The sequence below is a fragment of the Megalopta genalis genome, chromosome 1 (assembly GCF_051020955.1).
Source record: "Megalopta genalis isolate 19385.01 chromosome 1, iyMegGena1_principal, whole genome shotgun sequence".
Lineage (NCBI taxonomy): Eukaryota > Metazoa > Arthropoda > Insecta > Hymenoptera > Halictidae > Megalopta > Megalopta genalis.
This window is the reverse complement of record NC_135013.1, coordinates 7,960,555-7,977,847: the sequence shown is the minus strand read 5'-3', so window position 1 is coordinate 7,977,847 and position 17,293 is coordinate 7,960,555. Positions and strand designations below refer to the sequence as shown.

At 42.8% G+C, this 17,293-nt stretch overlaps 2 protein-coding genes across 9 annotated transcripts in view; one reads left to right on the top strand and one right to left on the bottom strand.

The window, feature by feature from the left end:
- LOC117228670 (uncharacterized) overlaps window positions 1–1,144 on the top strand; it is a 14,306-nt gene extending 13,162 nt beyond the window's left edge. For all 4 annotated transcript variants that reach the window (XR_013033012.1, XR_013033011.1, XM_076520382.1 and 1 more), the window contains one exon: window positions 731–1,144. The gene's annotated coding sequence lies outside the window, so the exon portion shown is untranslated. The remainder of the gene's footprint in view (window positions 1–730) is intronic.
- On the bottom strand, window positions 1,053–17,293 carry LOC117228671 (tyrosine-protein phosphatase non-receptor type 2). 5 transcript variants are annotated; one of them, XR_013033008.1, is made up of 9 exons: window positions 16,750–17,292; window positions 15,740–15,901; window positions 15,407–15,669; window positions 15,064–15,289; window positions 14,833–14,985; window positions 14,450–14,615; window positions 14,012–14,219; window positions 8,780–13,930; window positions 1,053–8,747 (listed from the first exon to the last, which is right to left on the bottom strand). XR_013033008.1 is itself a non-coding variant. In XM_076520370.1 (9 exons), exons 1-9 carry the CDS (start codon window positions 16,843–16,845, stop codon window positions 1,428–1,430), a joined length of 1,449 nt encoding a protein of 482 aa, XP_076376485.1. In that variant the 5' UTR covers window positions 16,846–17,290; the 3' UTR covers window positions 1,053–1,427. The 5 variants fall into 5 exon arrangements, 4 of the variants coding, with proteins under 4 accessions (XP_076376485.1, XP_076376482.1, XP_076376469.1 ...); XM_076520370.1 differs by having other exon boundaries at window positions 1,053–1,491; window positions 13,820–13,930; window positions 16,750–17,290; XM_076520367.1 differs by having other exon boundaries at window positions 1,053–13,930; window positions 14,012–14,210; window positions 16,750–17,293.

Sequence of the window (17,293 nt, the reverse complement as noted above, 5' to 3'; positions counted from 1 at the left end):
ATCGACCGATAGTCCATTAATCGGCTTTTTGATTGCCAATATTTATCGGCCGATAACCTATTAATCGGCTTTTCGATTACCAATATTTATCGACTGATAGCCCATTAATCGGCTTTTCAATTGCCAATATTTATCGACCGAGAGCCTATTAATCGGTTTTTCGATTACCAATATTTATCGACCGATAGCCCATTAATCGGCTTTTCGATTGCCGATGCTTATCGACCGCTAGCCTATTAATCGGCTTTTCGATTGCCAATATTTATCGACCGATAACCCATTAATCGGCTTTTCGATTGCCAATATTTATCGACTGATAGCCCATTAATCGGCTTTTCTATTGCCAATATTTATCGACCGAGAGCCTATTAATCGGCTTTTGATTGCCGATGCTTATCGACCCATAGCCCATTAATCGGCTTTTCGATTGCCGATGTTTATCGACCGCTAGCCCATTAATCAGCTTTTAACTATCGACGGTTTTCGTTTCTTTACTATTTCGTTAGTAGCTGTATACTAACCTCTCCGTATCCTTATGAATTATAATTACTATAATCATTTATTATTATTATTTTTCAAGGAATAAGCACAACACAATAAATAGCGAAAATTTAGCCGGGAGCAAATGCGCGCGCACGCGACTAAGCCAGTTCTTACCGAGTGGCAGCCTCAACCACGACCGGTCGATAAAGTAATAAATGAAAAAAAAAAAGACATTTCTTGATTCCAGATTGCGTAGGACGTTCCGCGGGGGACCCACGGAACTTCGAGAGGATCAACGCGGTTCACCGTTTTTAACGAACGGAATAACAAATATCGATTGAAGTCAGCACGCAACGAGTCGCTTCGCGGAACAATTGTTACTCTCGCCCCTCCCGCGTCCACGGAACCACGGAGTGGGATGAAGATCGAAGACGATCGGTGGGGTAGCGGCGGTAGTGGTGGTGGTGGTGGTGGTGGGGGAAAGGATGAGCTCGCGAGTGAACGTTCCTCGTGGTCGCCGCAGGATCGAGGAACCGTCGAATACATATACATATATTATGAAAGCTCGGTTGTACCAAACAAATTGATTTATTTCCTCCAGTTTATGCCAGTTATTCGTCGGTGTCTCTTGAATAAATAGCTTCGTTAGCTCGTGTAAAAACTTCTCTCGAAAATAATGAACGGTCTCTGGGACCGTGTCAAAGTTATATTTTGTATGTTAAACGAGGCGGTTCGGTGTAAGTGTGTGTGTGTACGTGTTCACGTGTCGTGTTCACGCGCGTGTTGTCTCTCTCCCTCTCACTCTCCCTCTCTCTCTCTGTGTCTCTGTGTATGTGACAAACGTGTGCCGGTGTGTGTTTGTCGTGTCTGTATTTTGTATATCTGTGTTCATTCTTTCTCTAGGGCACTTAAATCGCGATCACGATTCTGCGTTCTTAGGATATTTAGATCGCAGGCTCGGCCTCCTCGTGCACGGTATCGCTGGTTTCGGTAGTATCGCTTTTAGATCTGAAAGAAATCACCAGATTTGAGGGCATTTCGAGGCTGCTGGGAAGACAAGTACGAGTAATTAAGAAAAGCGCAAGACAGACGTTAGTTTTGGTAGATGAGAAAAAAAAGAAAAAAAAAGAAGAACTGTTAAGAAAGACCGAAGAAATTGTACGGTTCGAGTGTGTTAGTACCGTTCGGGGAGCTTTGGCAACCAGGGAATTTCGACACTCTTTTTTTTTCTCTCGAGATCCCCACCACCTTTCGTCCCTTTTATCGAAACACGTGATGATTCGTCTATACGTTCATCGCAATAATTTCTCTTTAATTCGCGCACAGATTGTGCGCGAAAATGGACAATTTTGGAAGAGAGAATACGATTGTTCGAGTCTCTTTATAGTTATATAAATATAAATTATAATTTATATCTTGTGGTCAACAACTATAAAAACGAGACGTATCGAGAGTATCTCCTATAATATACAGAGTGTCCTAAAATTATGGTACTTCTGGAAAATGAGGGATTCCTAAGGTAATTCGAAGCAACTTTTTCCTTTACAAAAATTTTCTCCGAGGCATCGTTTAGGAGTTACTGAGGAAAAAGCAATAACCAATGAGGAGCGAGCTCGCCCGGCGCCAGGCGGCCGAGCCAATGAGCGGAACTAGGCTTTGCGCGCTCGTTGGCTGGGCCGCCTCGCGCCAACCGAGGCCTCGCCTCTCATTGGTCGGCGTTTTTCGTTGATAACTCGTTAACGATGCCTCGGAGAAAAATTTTGTAAAGGAGAAAGTTGCTTCGAATGACCTCAGGAATCTCTAATTTCCCGGAAGTACCATAATTGCGGGACAACCTGTATGGTAATAATAGTATATTACTATTATGTATAGTAATAATTATTACTAGTAGTTATAGTATATTAACTATACTATTATTACTATAATAATTACTATAATAATTAAAATTACTATAAAATTACTATAATAATAGCATATTAATTATACTATTATTACTATAAAATTACTATAATAATAGTATATTAACTATACTATTATTACTATAAAATTACTATAATAATAGTATAAAAGCTACTATACATTATAATAATAATAGTATAAAAATGAGAGTATCTCCTTCGCGAGACGATTCGGTCGCAATTTTCGACTCGAACGAAAAAAAAAGTGTCCTGCATCGTTCGATATCGTTTCATTCGCGTCAGCGAAAATTCTGTAGCACGTTCGACGACTCAAGAAATTGTCGGGTTGCCAGAGATCACTTTTCCAGGGGCTGGATCGTTGATCAAACTCATACCGATCTTCCCGGAGGGATTTGTTAGGGGTGAAAACAAGGGTGTATGTGTGTGTGTGTCGATAATAACCGACGAGTGTTTTCCGGTCGAGCAAATCAATTCAAAGAAAGATCAGATTAATGGTCGCAACAGCGAAATGGAACAACAATATTTTCTCATAATTATTCGCCGAGGCAACGAGTCCGAAACACGTACAAAACATTGCGCGCGCGCGCGCGCGCGAAGAGATCGCACAAGGTGAGTGAAGGGTGGTAGCCGAGAACGAGAATTCTAGCGAACGAGAACAGAAGGGTGTTCTCGAACAACCGACGAGAGAAAAAATAAAAGGAGATCGCTTCGCGCGCAACCGGATACTCAAGGCGGCCGCTCAACGTTCCCGAAACCCGTCGCTCGAACGTCGCGTCAACGAGAAGGCGGGGGTGGTGATGGAATAAAAAAAGTTGGAAAGTACGAAAAAATCCTTTCCTGTATTGATCGATCTAATATGCAATGGGGGACGACCTCGTCTACGAGTCTCTCTCTCTCTCTCTCTTTTTTCTTTCTCTCTCTCTCTCTCTCGCTCTCTTTCTCTCTCTACATGGGAGTAAAAAAGGAATACGCGTCGTGTCGACGTTTTACGCCGCTCTCGTCGTCGTCGTCGTTCTCTTATTAATCCACTTTTTGTTCTTCGTCTCTGTCGTTTTTCTTATATTTTCCTGTTCTTTTCTTTTCTTTTTTTTTGCCGTTTTACGTCGCCGATGCGAACAACAGTTTTATTGCATGCAATACCTCTCCGTCGTCATGCGATCCAAGTAACTTGTTTGCTTGACTCTAAATCCGGGGCGCGTGTAAAGAAGCGAAGTGACGTCAGTTTGTTTATCCGAATTTTTTAATTCTCTCGCTGGCGAAATTTTGCGAAAGTTTGCTTTGGTCCAATGTTGTTTTTGTCCGTATTTTCGTTCCCGTCATCCCCGCCGCTCTGATTCGACGTGCGAGTTTTTCTTTTCTTGTTTTTTGGTTTTTGTTTTTGTTTTTGTTTTTGCCTTGGCAGATATATTGTTATCCTCGGCGAGAAATATCGCTCGGCTCAGTTCACTTCTTTCGCCCCCCCTCTCTCTCTCTCTCTCACTCTCTCTCTCACTCTCTCTATCTTTCTAGTTCTATCGTTATACTCCAATCTCTCTCTCCCTTTCTCTCCCTCTCTCTCGCTCGTTCGTGTCTCACTTTTACATTAAAATACCACTCGATATAGTTCTACAACGATACATCGTAAATATAGTTAACGTCGAGTCGCAGGATGCAACAGGCATCAGGGAGAAGTAACTTCCGACCGTTGCCCGTTTTTTTTTCTTTTTTTTTCTTTTTCTTTTTTTTCGTCAGTCCCGGGGACGAGTCGATCGGAGACGCCCCCGATCGATCGCGATCCACTTGGATCCACTTAATAGTCTCTCTCGCGCGCGTACTTTCCTCCCTTTCCCTATCTCTCCTTTCCACGAGCGCAACTCGATCCTTAAATTTAATCCGACCGCCAAGCCGTCGATCGAATCACGAGGACGTCTTTTATCGCGTTCGGGGCCCGGTTCGTCCGAACGACGCCGCAAAAGTCGCAGTAGAAAATATACAGGAGATTCGAGGAGCCGCGGTTAGAAAAAATGATCGGATCGCGAAACAGTGAAACGATGTTTCCCCGTTCATCGGATCGCGCAAAGATCAATGAAATTCTTCTCTGAAATCGGTCGCATTCGGACCGTTTCACAATTTCGAGCATTTCGTAGCACTGTTGAAAAATCCGCAAACCGATATACAATGATGATTTGTCCGTGATTCGCGCTAAGATCGCGCGCAAAGAGCGCTATCATTAATCGAGCCACGCGGCTCGTTCTTGTACAGTAACACGTCTCTCTAATTGACGCCCGGATTGCGCACAAAAATGGACAATATGGGAAGAGGCTTGCGGTTTATTTTTATAGTTATAAATTGTCCACAATTATAAAAACGAGCCGCGAGGCTCAAATAATCGTGTCTCCTCTTCCCGAATTGTCCATCTTTGTTTCCCAAGCTGAGCGTCAATTAGGGAGATATTGTACTCTAATAATAATATTACTGTACAGTAATGTCTCCCTTATTGACGCTTAGATTGCGCACGAAAATGGACAATTTGGGAAGAGGAGATACGATTAGTCGAGCCTTGCGGTTTATTTTTATAGTTATAAATTGTCCACAATTATATTATTGACGCTTAGATTGTGCACAAAAATGGACAATTTGGGAAGAGGAGAAACGATTAGTCGAGCCCCGCGGTTTATTTTTATAGTTATAAATTGAGCCGTTTATTTTGAAAGTGGCATAAGTCACTTTGTTTTTAAGTCGATATATTTAAGGGTTTGCGTTTCAACACGTTTAAAAATATGGATGCTAACTTTCGAGAAGATTTACTTGTATTTGTTATCTCAGGATACTGATATTTTTCTCAATATAAATAATTTCGTATAAACATTAAAAAATCACCACTTTTCATTACGGTAAAGTGACTTATGCCACTTTCGAAATAAACGGCTCAATTGTCCACAATTATAAAAACGAGCCGCGAGGCTCGAATAATCGTGTCTCCTCTTCCCGAATTGTCCACCTTTGTTTCCCAAGCTGAGCGTCAATTAGGGAGATATTGTACTCTAATAATAATATTACTGTACAGTAATGTCTTCCTTATTGACGCTTAGATTATCCACGAAAATGGACAATTTAGGAAGAGGAGCGTTGCGAATTCTAGCCTTGCGGTTTATTTTTATAGTTATAAATTGTCCACAACTATAAAAACGAGCCGCGAGGCTCGAATAATCGTGTCTCCTCTTCCCAAACTGTCCACTTTTGTGCACGATCTGAGCGTCAATTAGGGAGACATTATCGTATCTCGATCTCATGTTTTTTCGATTTAATCGACAACTTAAGCAACAACAGCGGCAAATATTTCTGTCACGTTAACAGGGTAACAAGGCTCTCCCATTCTTAAGACAAATGACAAATTAGCGAAATAACCGAATTTCAACATTCCGAGCATGTAGAAATGATCATCGGTCATTATAGCCAGTACGTCGCTAGATACGTGCCGATCGTCGTACCGTACCGTATCTTACAAAGTGTTTTATTATTGTACAGTTTGGAATTTCAAAATTTCGTATTTTAACTTGTAATGACAACTGTTTTTTAACCAGTTAGCTGTGTTCGACGAGTATACTCGTCACGGAGAAATGGCAATATTTTGTGACACGACGAGTATACTCGTCGTGCGTAAGAAGCAGCGACCATCGGCTATTTAAATTGTAATTTTAAGGAAAAACAAAAACATATTCTCGAATTTCAAGATGTTCAGAATATTTCGAGGCCGATCCTGCACGAAGTTGTTTACATCGTTGTAAAAATAAAATTAGAAAAGAATCACGGTATTGGTATTCGACGTGCAAAGTGCCATTACATATTGTTCCTCGCTTCGCTAAATACCACTCTCTCTACAGCAGCAATTTGAATGTTTAACTTTTATAAGTATTCGATTATCCCTGGGTTTTTCGTTTATTATGTATACGGTATACGTTAACGTCGAGCGAATAAGTAAATATTAGTAATAAAATTGTTAATTTTATCAGATAAAACCGTCTTTTCGATCCAATATTTTAACAGCGACACTTACATTGCGTTCGACGAGTATACTCGTCGTCGCTCGATTCTCGCGACACATATAGGTGCGCGCTCTGAAACGGAGGCGCCACAGCTAACTGGTTAAGGATCGTTTATATTTTTAATCTGTTACCGATAAATTATAATAGGAATTGATTTCACGAAATAGGCCCTAATTCTATAAAATTAGAGCAGCAAAATGACGGGCTTCGAGCGCGCGTTGAATGCGCAGAACGCCGTACATGCAATGCTGCCGATATATATATATATATATATATATATATATATATATATATATATATATATATATATATATTAATAATATATTAACCCCTTGCCGTGCTTTAACAAGTCTGACTCGTGATGAAAATTTTGGCCCAAACATGAATATGACGAGCCAGGCTCGTGAATAGATCGTCGGGCCAAACGTAAACATCACGAGCCGAGGTCGTGCAAAAGTGCCTATGTCAGAGGCATTTACATTTCGGCTCGTATTGTGACCTTTCTCGCGCATCAGTCTGATCGGTTTACCACGCGTTGACGCGTAACACTTGGGCCCGAGTTTCGTCGAGCTAAATGGCACGGCAAGAGGGTTTAATATATATATAATATATAATATGTTATAATACATATATAATATATAATATATTATAATACATATAATATAATATATTAATATATATATATATATATATATAATAATAACAAGGCTCTCGAATCGTCGATTTTTGCGCGCGATCCGAACGCGAATCGCAGAAAGAGAATTTTTACCGCACTCGGATTTCTTCTACCTCGGCCTACGAGCCTATAGACGCCTTGTACACGCCTGAACGCCGCGCTAAAAAAAAAAAACAGAATTCCCCGCGCAGCGATAAGAAGCTCCCGCGCAAAGAATTATCTCCGTCGTTCGCGCGCTAAAACCTAATCGTCGTGAGACTCCCTATAAATATACCCGTCGTATCAAAAATTAATATTCTCATTTAATAATTCCATCGTGTCTCAACGAAACGTCTCGCCGGTAAAGCAATGCTTCTTCTTCAATGCTACTTCTCCCGGTGGCCTCGCCGTCAGTCTTTTCGTTCTACTAAACTACAATGTCCGTTTAGCGTGGTTAAAAAAGCGCGGTCTCACTTCCGCGATAAAATAGTTCATAGTTAAAGGCTGGCCTACTACCGCCGGCCTTGCCGATAATGGGCGGAGCGAGAAACGGCCGCCGCCATCACCGGAAATGCGAATCCGTTGCACCTCGTGGTCCGATATATCTGGGTCTTGGCGATCAGAGTCGATAATAGATTTACTGGAACGATTATCTATTTATATATTGTCGGGTAATAAAGGATTCGCTTGCTCGATGTGTCACTACGCTCTTCCGCAAGGTCAAGGGGTTGCGTATAGTTATTATAATTACAGTATAGTAATCGTTTAATGCTACTAACGGTCGTATTATTTCACTGCGGTTCCCTTTTTCTACCCTTCCCTCTCTCTCTCTCTCACGCTCTCTCTCTCGCGCGCGCTCTTTCTCTCTCACGCTCTCTCTCTCGCGCGCGCTCTTTCTCTCTCTCTCTCTCTCTCTCGCGTACGCGCTCTCTCTCTCTCTCTCGCGTACGCGCTCTCTCTCTCTCTCTCTCACGCGCGCGCTCTCTCTCTTCCTATCTCTCTCTCTCTCTTCCTATCTCTCTCTCTCGCTCTCTCTCTCTTCCTATCTCTCTCTCTCTCTCTTTCTCTCTCGTTTCTCTCTTCTCATTTTTCCTTATCTTGCTTTCGTACGTGTAGGCACTTAACTATGTTTCTGCGGTTCCATGTGATTAGAACGTTTATATGTCTATTGTACACGACGGTCAGATTATCGGGTGCGTAGGAAACGAACAAAAATTGCGTACAAAAGCCAGCATATATTCCTCCTCGCCGTACGGTTTCCGGTGTGTTCCGAGTTCGATCGTCCGATTTCCGATTGAAAAGTAAAACTATCGGTCGATCACGAATCGCGACCGGTTTCGAACATTTCAAATTTCTCGAAATCTTACGATCGACGCTGTTTACGTTTATGTCTCTGTTTATGTTTCTTTCTTTCGCTCTCGCATCACACTCTCACACGTTCGATCTCCGCTTTCACGCTCGCACTCTTTCTCTTCCATTCTCTCTCTCTCTCTCGCTCTACCTCCGATTCTCCGGCGCGTGCACACGCTTGCGTGAACGTTATATCAGATTCTTTTCTTGGAACTTTCAATTAGCACCGTGTCTTTCGCGGATTCTCTCTCGTTCTCTCGCGCTCCGTCGTCGTCCGCTCTCTCTCTCTCTCGTTCTTTCGCGCTCCGTTGTCCTCTCTCTCTCTCGTTCTCTCGCGCTCCGTCGACCTCTCTCTCTCGTTCTCTCGCGCTCCGTCGTCCTCTCTCTCTCTCTCTCCCTCTCATTCGCACCGTTCCGGAAAGCTCCCGTCTAATCAACGTCCTACAGGAGCGACCAGGGTGAACATTCTCTCCTCGACCGTTCATCCTATTTCGTTTTCTGAACAGTCGCACGAACAACAAACTGGGAAACCGAGGGTGACCGCGTGTAACCGCGCCTTCGTTGCGAGTCGTTCCAGGTGCGATTTAACGATCTCGTTCGCGAGATCGTTCGCCGAATTGATTCGACGCGACGTTTCCGCTCGTTTCCGCCACACCGTTAGAAGCTTCTGGATGTGAGCGATCCTCCTTTCGAAAAGTACAGGTTTCTCCGGTACAGTAATGTCTCCCTAATTGACGCTCGGATTGTCCACAAAAATGAACAATTTGGGGAGGAGGTGATACGATTATTCGATAGCCTTGCGGCTTGTTTTTATAATTTGTCCATTTTTGTGGACAATCTGAGATAACCTTGACATAACCTTGATATAATCTTGATATAATCTTGATATAACCTTGACATAGCCTTGTGCTCGTTTTTATAATTGCTGAAAATCGGTAAATATAAAAACGAGCCGCAAGGCTCGAACTCCCAAGGTCCCTCTTCCCAAATTGTCCATTTTTGAGGACAATCCCAGATAACCTTGACATAACCTTGACATAGCCCTGTAGCTCGTTTTTATAATTACTGAAAATCGATAACTATAAAAACGAGTCGCAAGGCTCCTCTTCCCGAATTGTCCATTTTTGTGAACGACCTGAGCGTCAATTAGGGAGACATTACTGTATTCGGCAACCGCGATATTATACTTTGTTACGTTCCGTGTCGCATCGGTGGCTCTACGATTTTCGCGAAATGGTAGCGGATTGAAATTCAATTTGCGAAACTGAACGCCTCGAAACGTATGCAAGCGCGCGCGCGCGCCCGATGATCAAAAAAGTATGCGAGCCGAGCTTTGTTTTTTGGTACACGGCGAGTATGTATGCCCGGCGTCGTCGAACGTGCGATTAATAATACTGTACGAAACGTTTCCGATAGAGCGATCTATGGAAAACCTACTGGCGAGTACATAATTTGCAGAGTCCTCGAGAGAAGCGATCGGCCTGATCTTGGTTCGAGGTTCCAAAACGCGACGATATTGAACCCGGTTATGTCAGGGACCTGCGGACGCATTAATACTGGCAAGATTTGTAAGTCCTGAAAATGCACGGATACGCCTTGATCTCTCTCTCTCGCGCGCTCTCTCTCACGCACTCTGTCTCTCTCGCTCTCTCTCTCGCGCGCGCTGTCTCTCTCACTCTCTCTCTCGCGCGCTGTTTCTCTCACTCTCTCTCGCGCGCTCTGTCTCTCTCGCTCTCTCTCTTCGAATCGAAGCGTCGCGTTAACCGAAAGCCAAACGCGGCTTATTCAATGACGCGCGACGTTCAAGTAAATGGGCTTACATTTGTCCGCTCGCTGGCTCGTCGATAAAAACAACTTTCCAGAAAGTTCACACGCAGAAGCTTCCGGTCTACGACCGCGCCCCTCGACACGGCGCGCGAACGTGTTCGCGTTCCATAGCTTAGGAGAACGAGAGCGGTTTTTCGCGCGGTCCGCGCCTCGCTAATTGTTCGACACGCTATATATTACGTTGGCTCGAGTTGCAAAATAATGCAGCTGCTCCGATCGCACACGCCTAATCGTCTAAAACACGCTCTAGGCAGAAAATCAGGTAACGAGAGATAAATGGTGCACACACACACACAGATAGACGGTACCAACGACAGAATACTGTATTAACGTTCGAACATACGTAACATCGCTTCGAATGGAACATGTGGTGTCCCCGAAGCAGGCATGCCCAGAGCTCGCCGCCCCGTGGACCAGCGGGGAATTATAATATCATTTATATTATAACATACATTATGTGTGTGTGTGTGTGTGTCCTTTGCGAGAGCAACGGAATAGGACAGACCACGCGGTATAGAACAAGATAGACGAAAAAAGGTATAGACGGGCCTGATTTACTACACGAGACGTATCAGATTACAAAAAGGACGCGATGTTTCGTCAGCCATCCTCCCCGTCTCCGTCTCTCCTGTCGCACGGCGCTGTCGTACTCGCAAAATTGACGGTACGCCCGCCCTTCCGCAGAGCTCTGACGTCACTTGTTGTCCCATTGCTCTGCGAGGCAACTCGGAACGTTCGCGCTGGCCCAACCTGCTTCGAAGGTATGAATCGTGTCGCGCCGTGAACGCGATCGACGCGACTATGAATGCAGCTTACCCGAGAACCCCGTTTTTGTTTTTTGACTTTTCTTGGTTTTTTTTCTGTTTGTTTGTTTGTTTTAGCAAAGATCGTATTCCAACCTAGAGCTAGCAACGTACAAAAGTACAAAATACAATTGGTTCGCGCCGCGCGGACTCTCTACGCGAACTGCATCCCCCTTTACCCTCCCAACGAGACGATTTTGTTCTGTTTTTTTTTTTTTTTGTAACACGACCCGACACAAGTATCTACTTATACGCGAGCTTAGTAAACCGTGTGACTTACGTAGCAGCTCAGCTTAATAATACATGCTTAACGCGTACTTGAATTGTTTTTCTTCCTTTCTTTCTTTCTTTCTTTCTTAACCTGATCCTCTCTAAAAAGCAATTAGACGTATTCAGTCTTTCTGCGATGCCCAATGGCTTTGTATACCCATTGAGCAAATCGGTCGGAAATAGTACTTTAGAAGAATGTTTCCTTTTCAACAACCCCCTCTCTGTCTCTCCTTTACTATCTCTACGTAGCGCGACGGTGAGGTTTTCCAAGTTGTTTGCGTAGAAAAATGCTTTAAAAAGGTGTTTTAAAAGTGTATAAAATTAAGCCCACTAACGGCGATCATGAAATAGATGCTTCCTTCAACTTGTTCTCCTCCCATCGATTCGATTAGTTTCCAATGTCTGTTCGCACGGCTGTTCGGATACGGAGTATCTGGCATCGGCATCGGGCTTCTATCGAATGTAGGTTGTACACAGTGCTGAGTTCATGTTTGCGAGGAAGTTCCTACGTCGAATCGTCACAATAACTAGTTCTCGTAATTTAGTCGATTGTACATTTAGTTGGATGCACTTTGTCTCGATTCGACCGGATGTCGTTCCGATATTATCCGTAGCGACGGTGCTGAACAGTCCCAGAAACTGATCGAGGTCGAACGAAGGCATTTTGAACGCATGCGTGTCTACTCATCGTACGTTGTAGAAAATTTATCGTTTAGCTTCTAACTCCGTTTGGCACCCACTGTGTTACAATGTTGAAACGCAAGGAATGCGCGACGAGCACCTTCCAAGCTTCCGTTTTAATCGAAACGTTTTCGTTTCCTCCCCGGTTGACGCTAATTACTCGCAATGAAATTCGTTACTAATCTCTTCCTCTGTATGTATGTATATATATATATGTACCAGGAATGCGTTCAAAGAGTTCGTTCCATATTCATGATCTTCTCATTGAGCTTCTTTGTGAAAGTCTGCGAAATGTTATTACCAAGTACACAATCGAAGGCACGAGTTGCCAGTTAACAGAATTATATCTCGGTAGCCGGCGTTCCTTCAAGGAAGAGAGAAAGTCAGAAGTATACCTCTTTACTCATAGCCCCAGGAACAAGTGTCGAATGAAAATCGCGATAATTTGAAAGAAACAGCATGTCCAACGTATAGAATGGGCCATGGTATGTCATTGGTATGGCTTATGCTAGTTGTAGTATAGTATCTCCTTTTTTTTGAGGATATTCTAATAGAAGATTGGATTCTACTTTGTCGGGCAAGTTAGTTAAAAAACATTCACTGTGTGTACTATAGTTAGAATCGTTAACATTTCTCTACGTCTATCACGAATATATTTCATTAGAGTCTAAGCGAAGTGATCGGGTGCTTGTAAAACTCTTAAGCGAACGATTTTGATACCCTGGACAATTACTGACGATACATCGAATTCATTTGGAAACCGTTGAAATCAAAGAGAGACCTCGCTCGTGTTCGTCTTTAAACTCCGAATATCGTTTGGCGAAGTTGATCAGATAAATAGAGGGAACTAAAATCTAGACACGATAAAAGTAATACTTGTTTACGTCTCTGTATTAGAAAGCAAATAATTAAGCTGGCTGACTGAGAAACGTCCGTGCACCCACTTCGTTATAATGTCTATCGTATATGAAAGCCTACGGTTATTACGACGTATGAGTAAGAAGGCATTGACTCATCGCTTCTTTTAGACCCTTACGTAGGTTTCTTTCTTTTTTTTTCCTTTTCAAGCACCAGGTGCAAATGATAGACTTATTTCTGATTTAACAATGCCAACAAAAAAATGTCCGACTCAATGCACCTCCTATTCCTTCATCATAATTGGGAACATGAGCACGAAATAATCTACTCGCTTCCAAGAACTTCGACTGTCAAGGGAACCTAATGAAAAGAATCTTTAAAAGAATGTATAACCGTCTAATATTCTACGTACTCATCGAGTAAATCACAATATAAAAATACAAATTGAAGACCTCCCCTTTTTCTCCTTTTGTCATCAACCTTTCAACCATTTTCTCGTTAGCATCTTTGACGTGCAACAATATCCTTTACAGACGCACTTCCTTAGAATAAGTTACTTCGTTTCCAACGTTACTCCGACAACTGTTCTCTCCAAAATCTGCTACTCGAATGAATTGTGTTACTGACTGCAGTACGTTCTCGGACCACTTTTCGGTGCTTTCAATTATGTAATACCGAATGCTTCTCCTCCCTGATCGATTCCTTTCTCACGACGACAAGCAATGACATGTGCAATTTATAATGCTGTTAAATATCTCGTGGTGAAAGTAACTATTCTTGAATGTGCGAATCTCCTAGTATCACTGACAGCTCAAAGATCTATTGTACACGCGCGACATGGAAACAATTCGATCCTAACCACGCATGTACAAGTAGCCACAGATTGCTAGAATACCCCCACCAACAATTGCGGCACCTATGCCTATTGAAAGGGGCTTAAATAATGACCTCTTGAGCTTTTGCCATTCTTCTGTCTCCTTTTGTCGACGCTTGATCTCCCGTACATATGCTGCCAAACGTTCCTTCTTTTCTTTGTGACGCAGACGTATTTCGCTTTTCCTATTCAAATCGAAGAAACAAATCGTTAAGAAACGACGATATTAAGATTTCCTCTTAAGAAACGTTCATAAAAAAACTTACATATCTGGACTGGACGGAGGACTACTTGTCTGCAAAGAGTTTTCACCGTCGCTAGTAGTTTCGGTAGGTATTGAAACACCATCGGAATTGTTCTCGTGTACGTTATTCGTGATTATTGCCGAATTTGCAGGCGGCACAGCAGTGGATGTTTCCGTTTGAATTGGCGGCTCGCTGGGTAATGGTTTATCAGGAGGTCCACCTAATTCATCTATCATTACATGCGGAAGAAGTTACTTCTAATTATACACTTTGTGTTCATTATTAAGGGGTAATTCCCATTTAGAAGAGTCAAGAAACAGTACTTTCGTATCGAAGTTCTGTTAATATCCGAAATACGCCTTTTTTTATCATATATTATAGTAATCCTTGATCTAATCTTTATTTAAAAATCACCAGACCTTCTTAAATGGGAAGACCCCCTTAATTAATTGATCTTACCGTTCCTTGTCGTTGCATTTGAAGTCAAATCCGCCATCATACTACGTGTTAAGGATTCACCTCGTGGAGGTGGCAAAGGAGGCGGTTCATCTTCTTCTTCGATCGGAGAATGGCTAATATTATTAACTACGTCGTAATGATTCGTGTCTATCTCGTTATCAACATTCTGCAAAAAGTTGTACACGTTAGTAAAAGTCAAATAATGTATCACGTCACAGTAGTACAGTCTTACTAGATTTGCTGTTAAAACCACAGTTAATTCGTTAAATATATAACGTTATTTCCCCCACATGTGTATAATTCGAAAAAATCTTGTACTTATTTCAATTCGAACACTCAAGAAAACCAATAACACTGCACCACTGTGAATTGGTATTAGTTACCACGTTATTCGATGGCAATTGTTTTGCTCCTTCGATGATAGCAGCGTATGAAAATCTTAATTGTTCCGGCGTTTGAATTAAACCCATTCTAGATCTTCTCATTTCGATCAATACGTCTCTAACATTTACAGAATTTAATCCGTTTTCTTCTATCTGCAATTGAATGGAATTTGATTTCTCTTTTAATAACTTGGATGGACATGTTATGTATAAATACTTAATAATACTCACCAAAACAAGGCATGTGTCGACTAAGCAAAATGTTCCTGACCTCCCGATACCTGCGGAACAATGCACAACCGGTGGCCCAACATTTTGATCTAATGCTCCTGATTGCCTGACGTCGGCCAGAAAACGAAGAAAGGCTGTTGGACTCTGTGGCACACCGAAATCTGGCCAAGTAGTATAGTGAAAGTGTAGTATTTCCCTACTTTCTTTTGATTCCAAATTTGTTAATCTGTGTGAAACATAAGTATTAAATTCTTTGTACACCTCATACATACATATTTCATTAAATGAATATGAATATATATGGTCATACATATTTTAATTAAATGAATTCAATCTCTCATACTTCAATATTCTAGTTGTGTAATCCGATGATTCCGTTTTGCTGACATATTCTACTTTTATACCGACATCGATAAATGTCATCGCATCATCCGATGAATCACCAAGAGGCCAATACTGATAACATTTAACTTGATTCTTTTCAATTATTTTATTTAACATTAACACTGCTTTCGAGGCTTGCTCCCATACCATTAACCAAAAATGACCAGCCGTGTTTTCCAATGGTCCTTGAGTCAGAATATATTGTCTGTGTGCTCGATCAACCTATAATAATAACTTACTCGTTTACATCGTTCCATCGAATAAGAATTATAAGTCTAGTCGTAATACATACCTGAATGAGGTTGGCATTGATATAATCGCATATCCCCTTCTTAAGGACAATTCTGCTATGATCGTACGGAGCAACATCTCTGTAACGGTTCAAATTCTTGTTCTGTGGTTTCTTTGATTCATTGCTTGTGTATGTAAAATTGCTGCACTCATTACGTATATGCTGCAAAGATGAACATTTCATTTCTCCGATATCAAAAAATTGAATAACCTGTATCTAGTATATACGGTAAACAAATCGCGTATACGCGTCGAACGGAAATAGAACTACTAAACGTATACCTGGAATTTATATCGCGAACCACAACATTCATCCTTGACAATAGCATTACAATACACACTCTATGCAGCACTTAACGTTTTCTCGTGAAAACCACGTTCCGCGTACACGAAACGATACCCATCACGATTTAAAACAATCCAGGCATTGTAATAAAAATATATCCGAGAAAGGGAGCGCGCGAACGTGATAAAGAAATAAACACGGCCGTTGAATTCCGGCTCGTTATCTATTGAATCGAATTGCATCGTTGTAATCAAATCCGTTTGCAGAACATAAATTAATCGAATACGCTGCCGGTCGGGAATTACAAGGGGGAATCGAACGCAACCGGGAGCAGAACGATTGCATCGAATCAATTGAATCGCGATAAGTAAACATTTGGCATGTTACACCCTTTTCCCGTGCGTGGAAAATTATCGCGCAAAATCTCTGCTCGTGGCTCGACCAGGAAGGAAAAACGCGCACGAACAATTATTCGCGATAAACCTCCGTTTCGTCGACACAGTCGGGTCGATAGAGGACAGAGAAATATTTTGTTCCGTGTGTACGCATGGCAGGCCGACTGGCAAGTCGTGTCAGCGAGAAACAATTCGACATTGTCGTGTATTCCGTGTGAAACAGGCTGACACATCGGCGACAGGAACGGTCGGTTTCTTTCTCGCGGTAACCGGAAGGAAAGACAGAAAAAGCGGAAGGGGAGAGGAAGGGAGGACGGATGATCTCTTTACCTGAAAGAGAATCGGCCAGGCTGCCTTCGAGTTGATCTCAAGGTACTCGGTCTCGACGTTGCTGATCCCTTGATCACGCGTCCCCTGGCTGGTCATTCTGTCGGCTCGTTCGCGACTCGGTCTCTTCGGTGCTCGGAAACTGTAAAACGAGACGAGGCACGCGAAGAGGCTGGGCCCCGGTCGCGCACGATCTCGCTCTTTCTGTCTCTGGGATAAAGGCGTCTCAGGCACTGAGCGGTGCCATGCGTGACGCGGATTCTCGCGAAGGGCAGCCTCCGCGATACGAGAGACGAAAACGAGCAACCACCGCAGCTCTCCCGCACGTAGGACGTACGTGTACACCTCTGGTTCTCTCTACCGTATACACTGCACCCACTCGCGGATTATACTCGGACCCGGACCACACCACCACCGATCCCGTTCACCGCCGCTGCCACCGCGAAACACGAGTCAACGTGCTGACATCTTCGGGTAACCAGAGTTTCTTTCCCTCCCTTCTTTCTCTTTCTTCGTCTCCTTTACCGCCGAGTGAGATCCGGCCGAC

Coding starts and splice junctions, on each gene's coding strand:
- LOC117228671 (XM_076520354.1), bottom strand. CDS start 16,845: ATGACCAGCCAGGGGACGCGTGATCAAGGGATCAGCAACGTCGAGACC. Junction 15,290..15,406: donor TACACAACTAGAATATTGAA/GTATGAGAGATT, acceptor TGTTTCACACAG/ATTAACAAATTTGGAATCAA. Junction 14,986..15,063: donor TCGACACATGCCTTGTTTTG/GTGAGTATTATT, acceptor ATTCAATTGCAG/ATAGAAGAAAACGGATTAAA.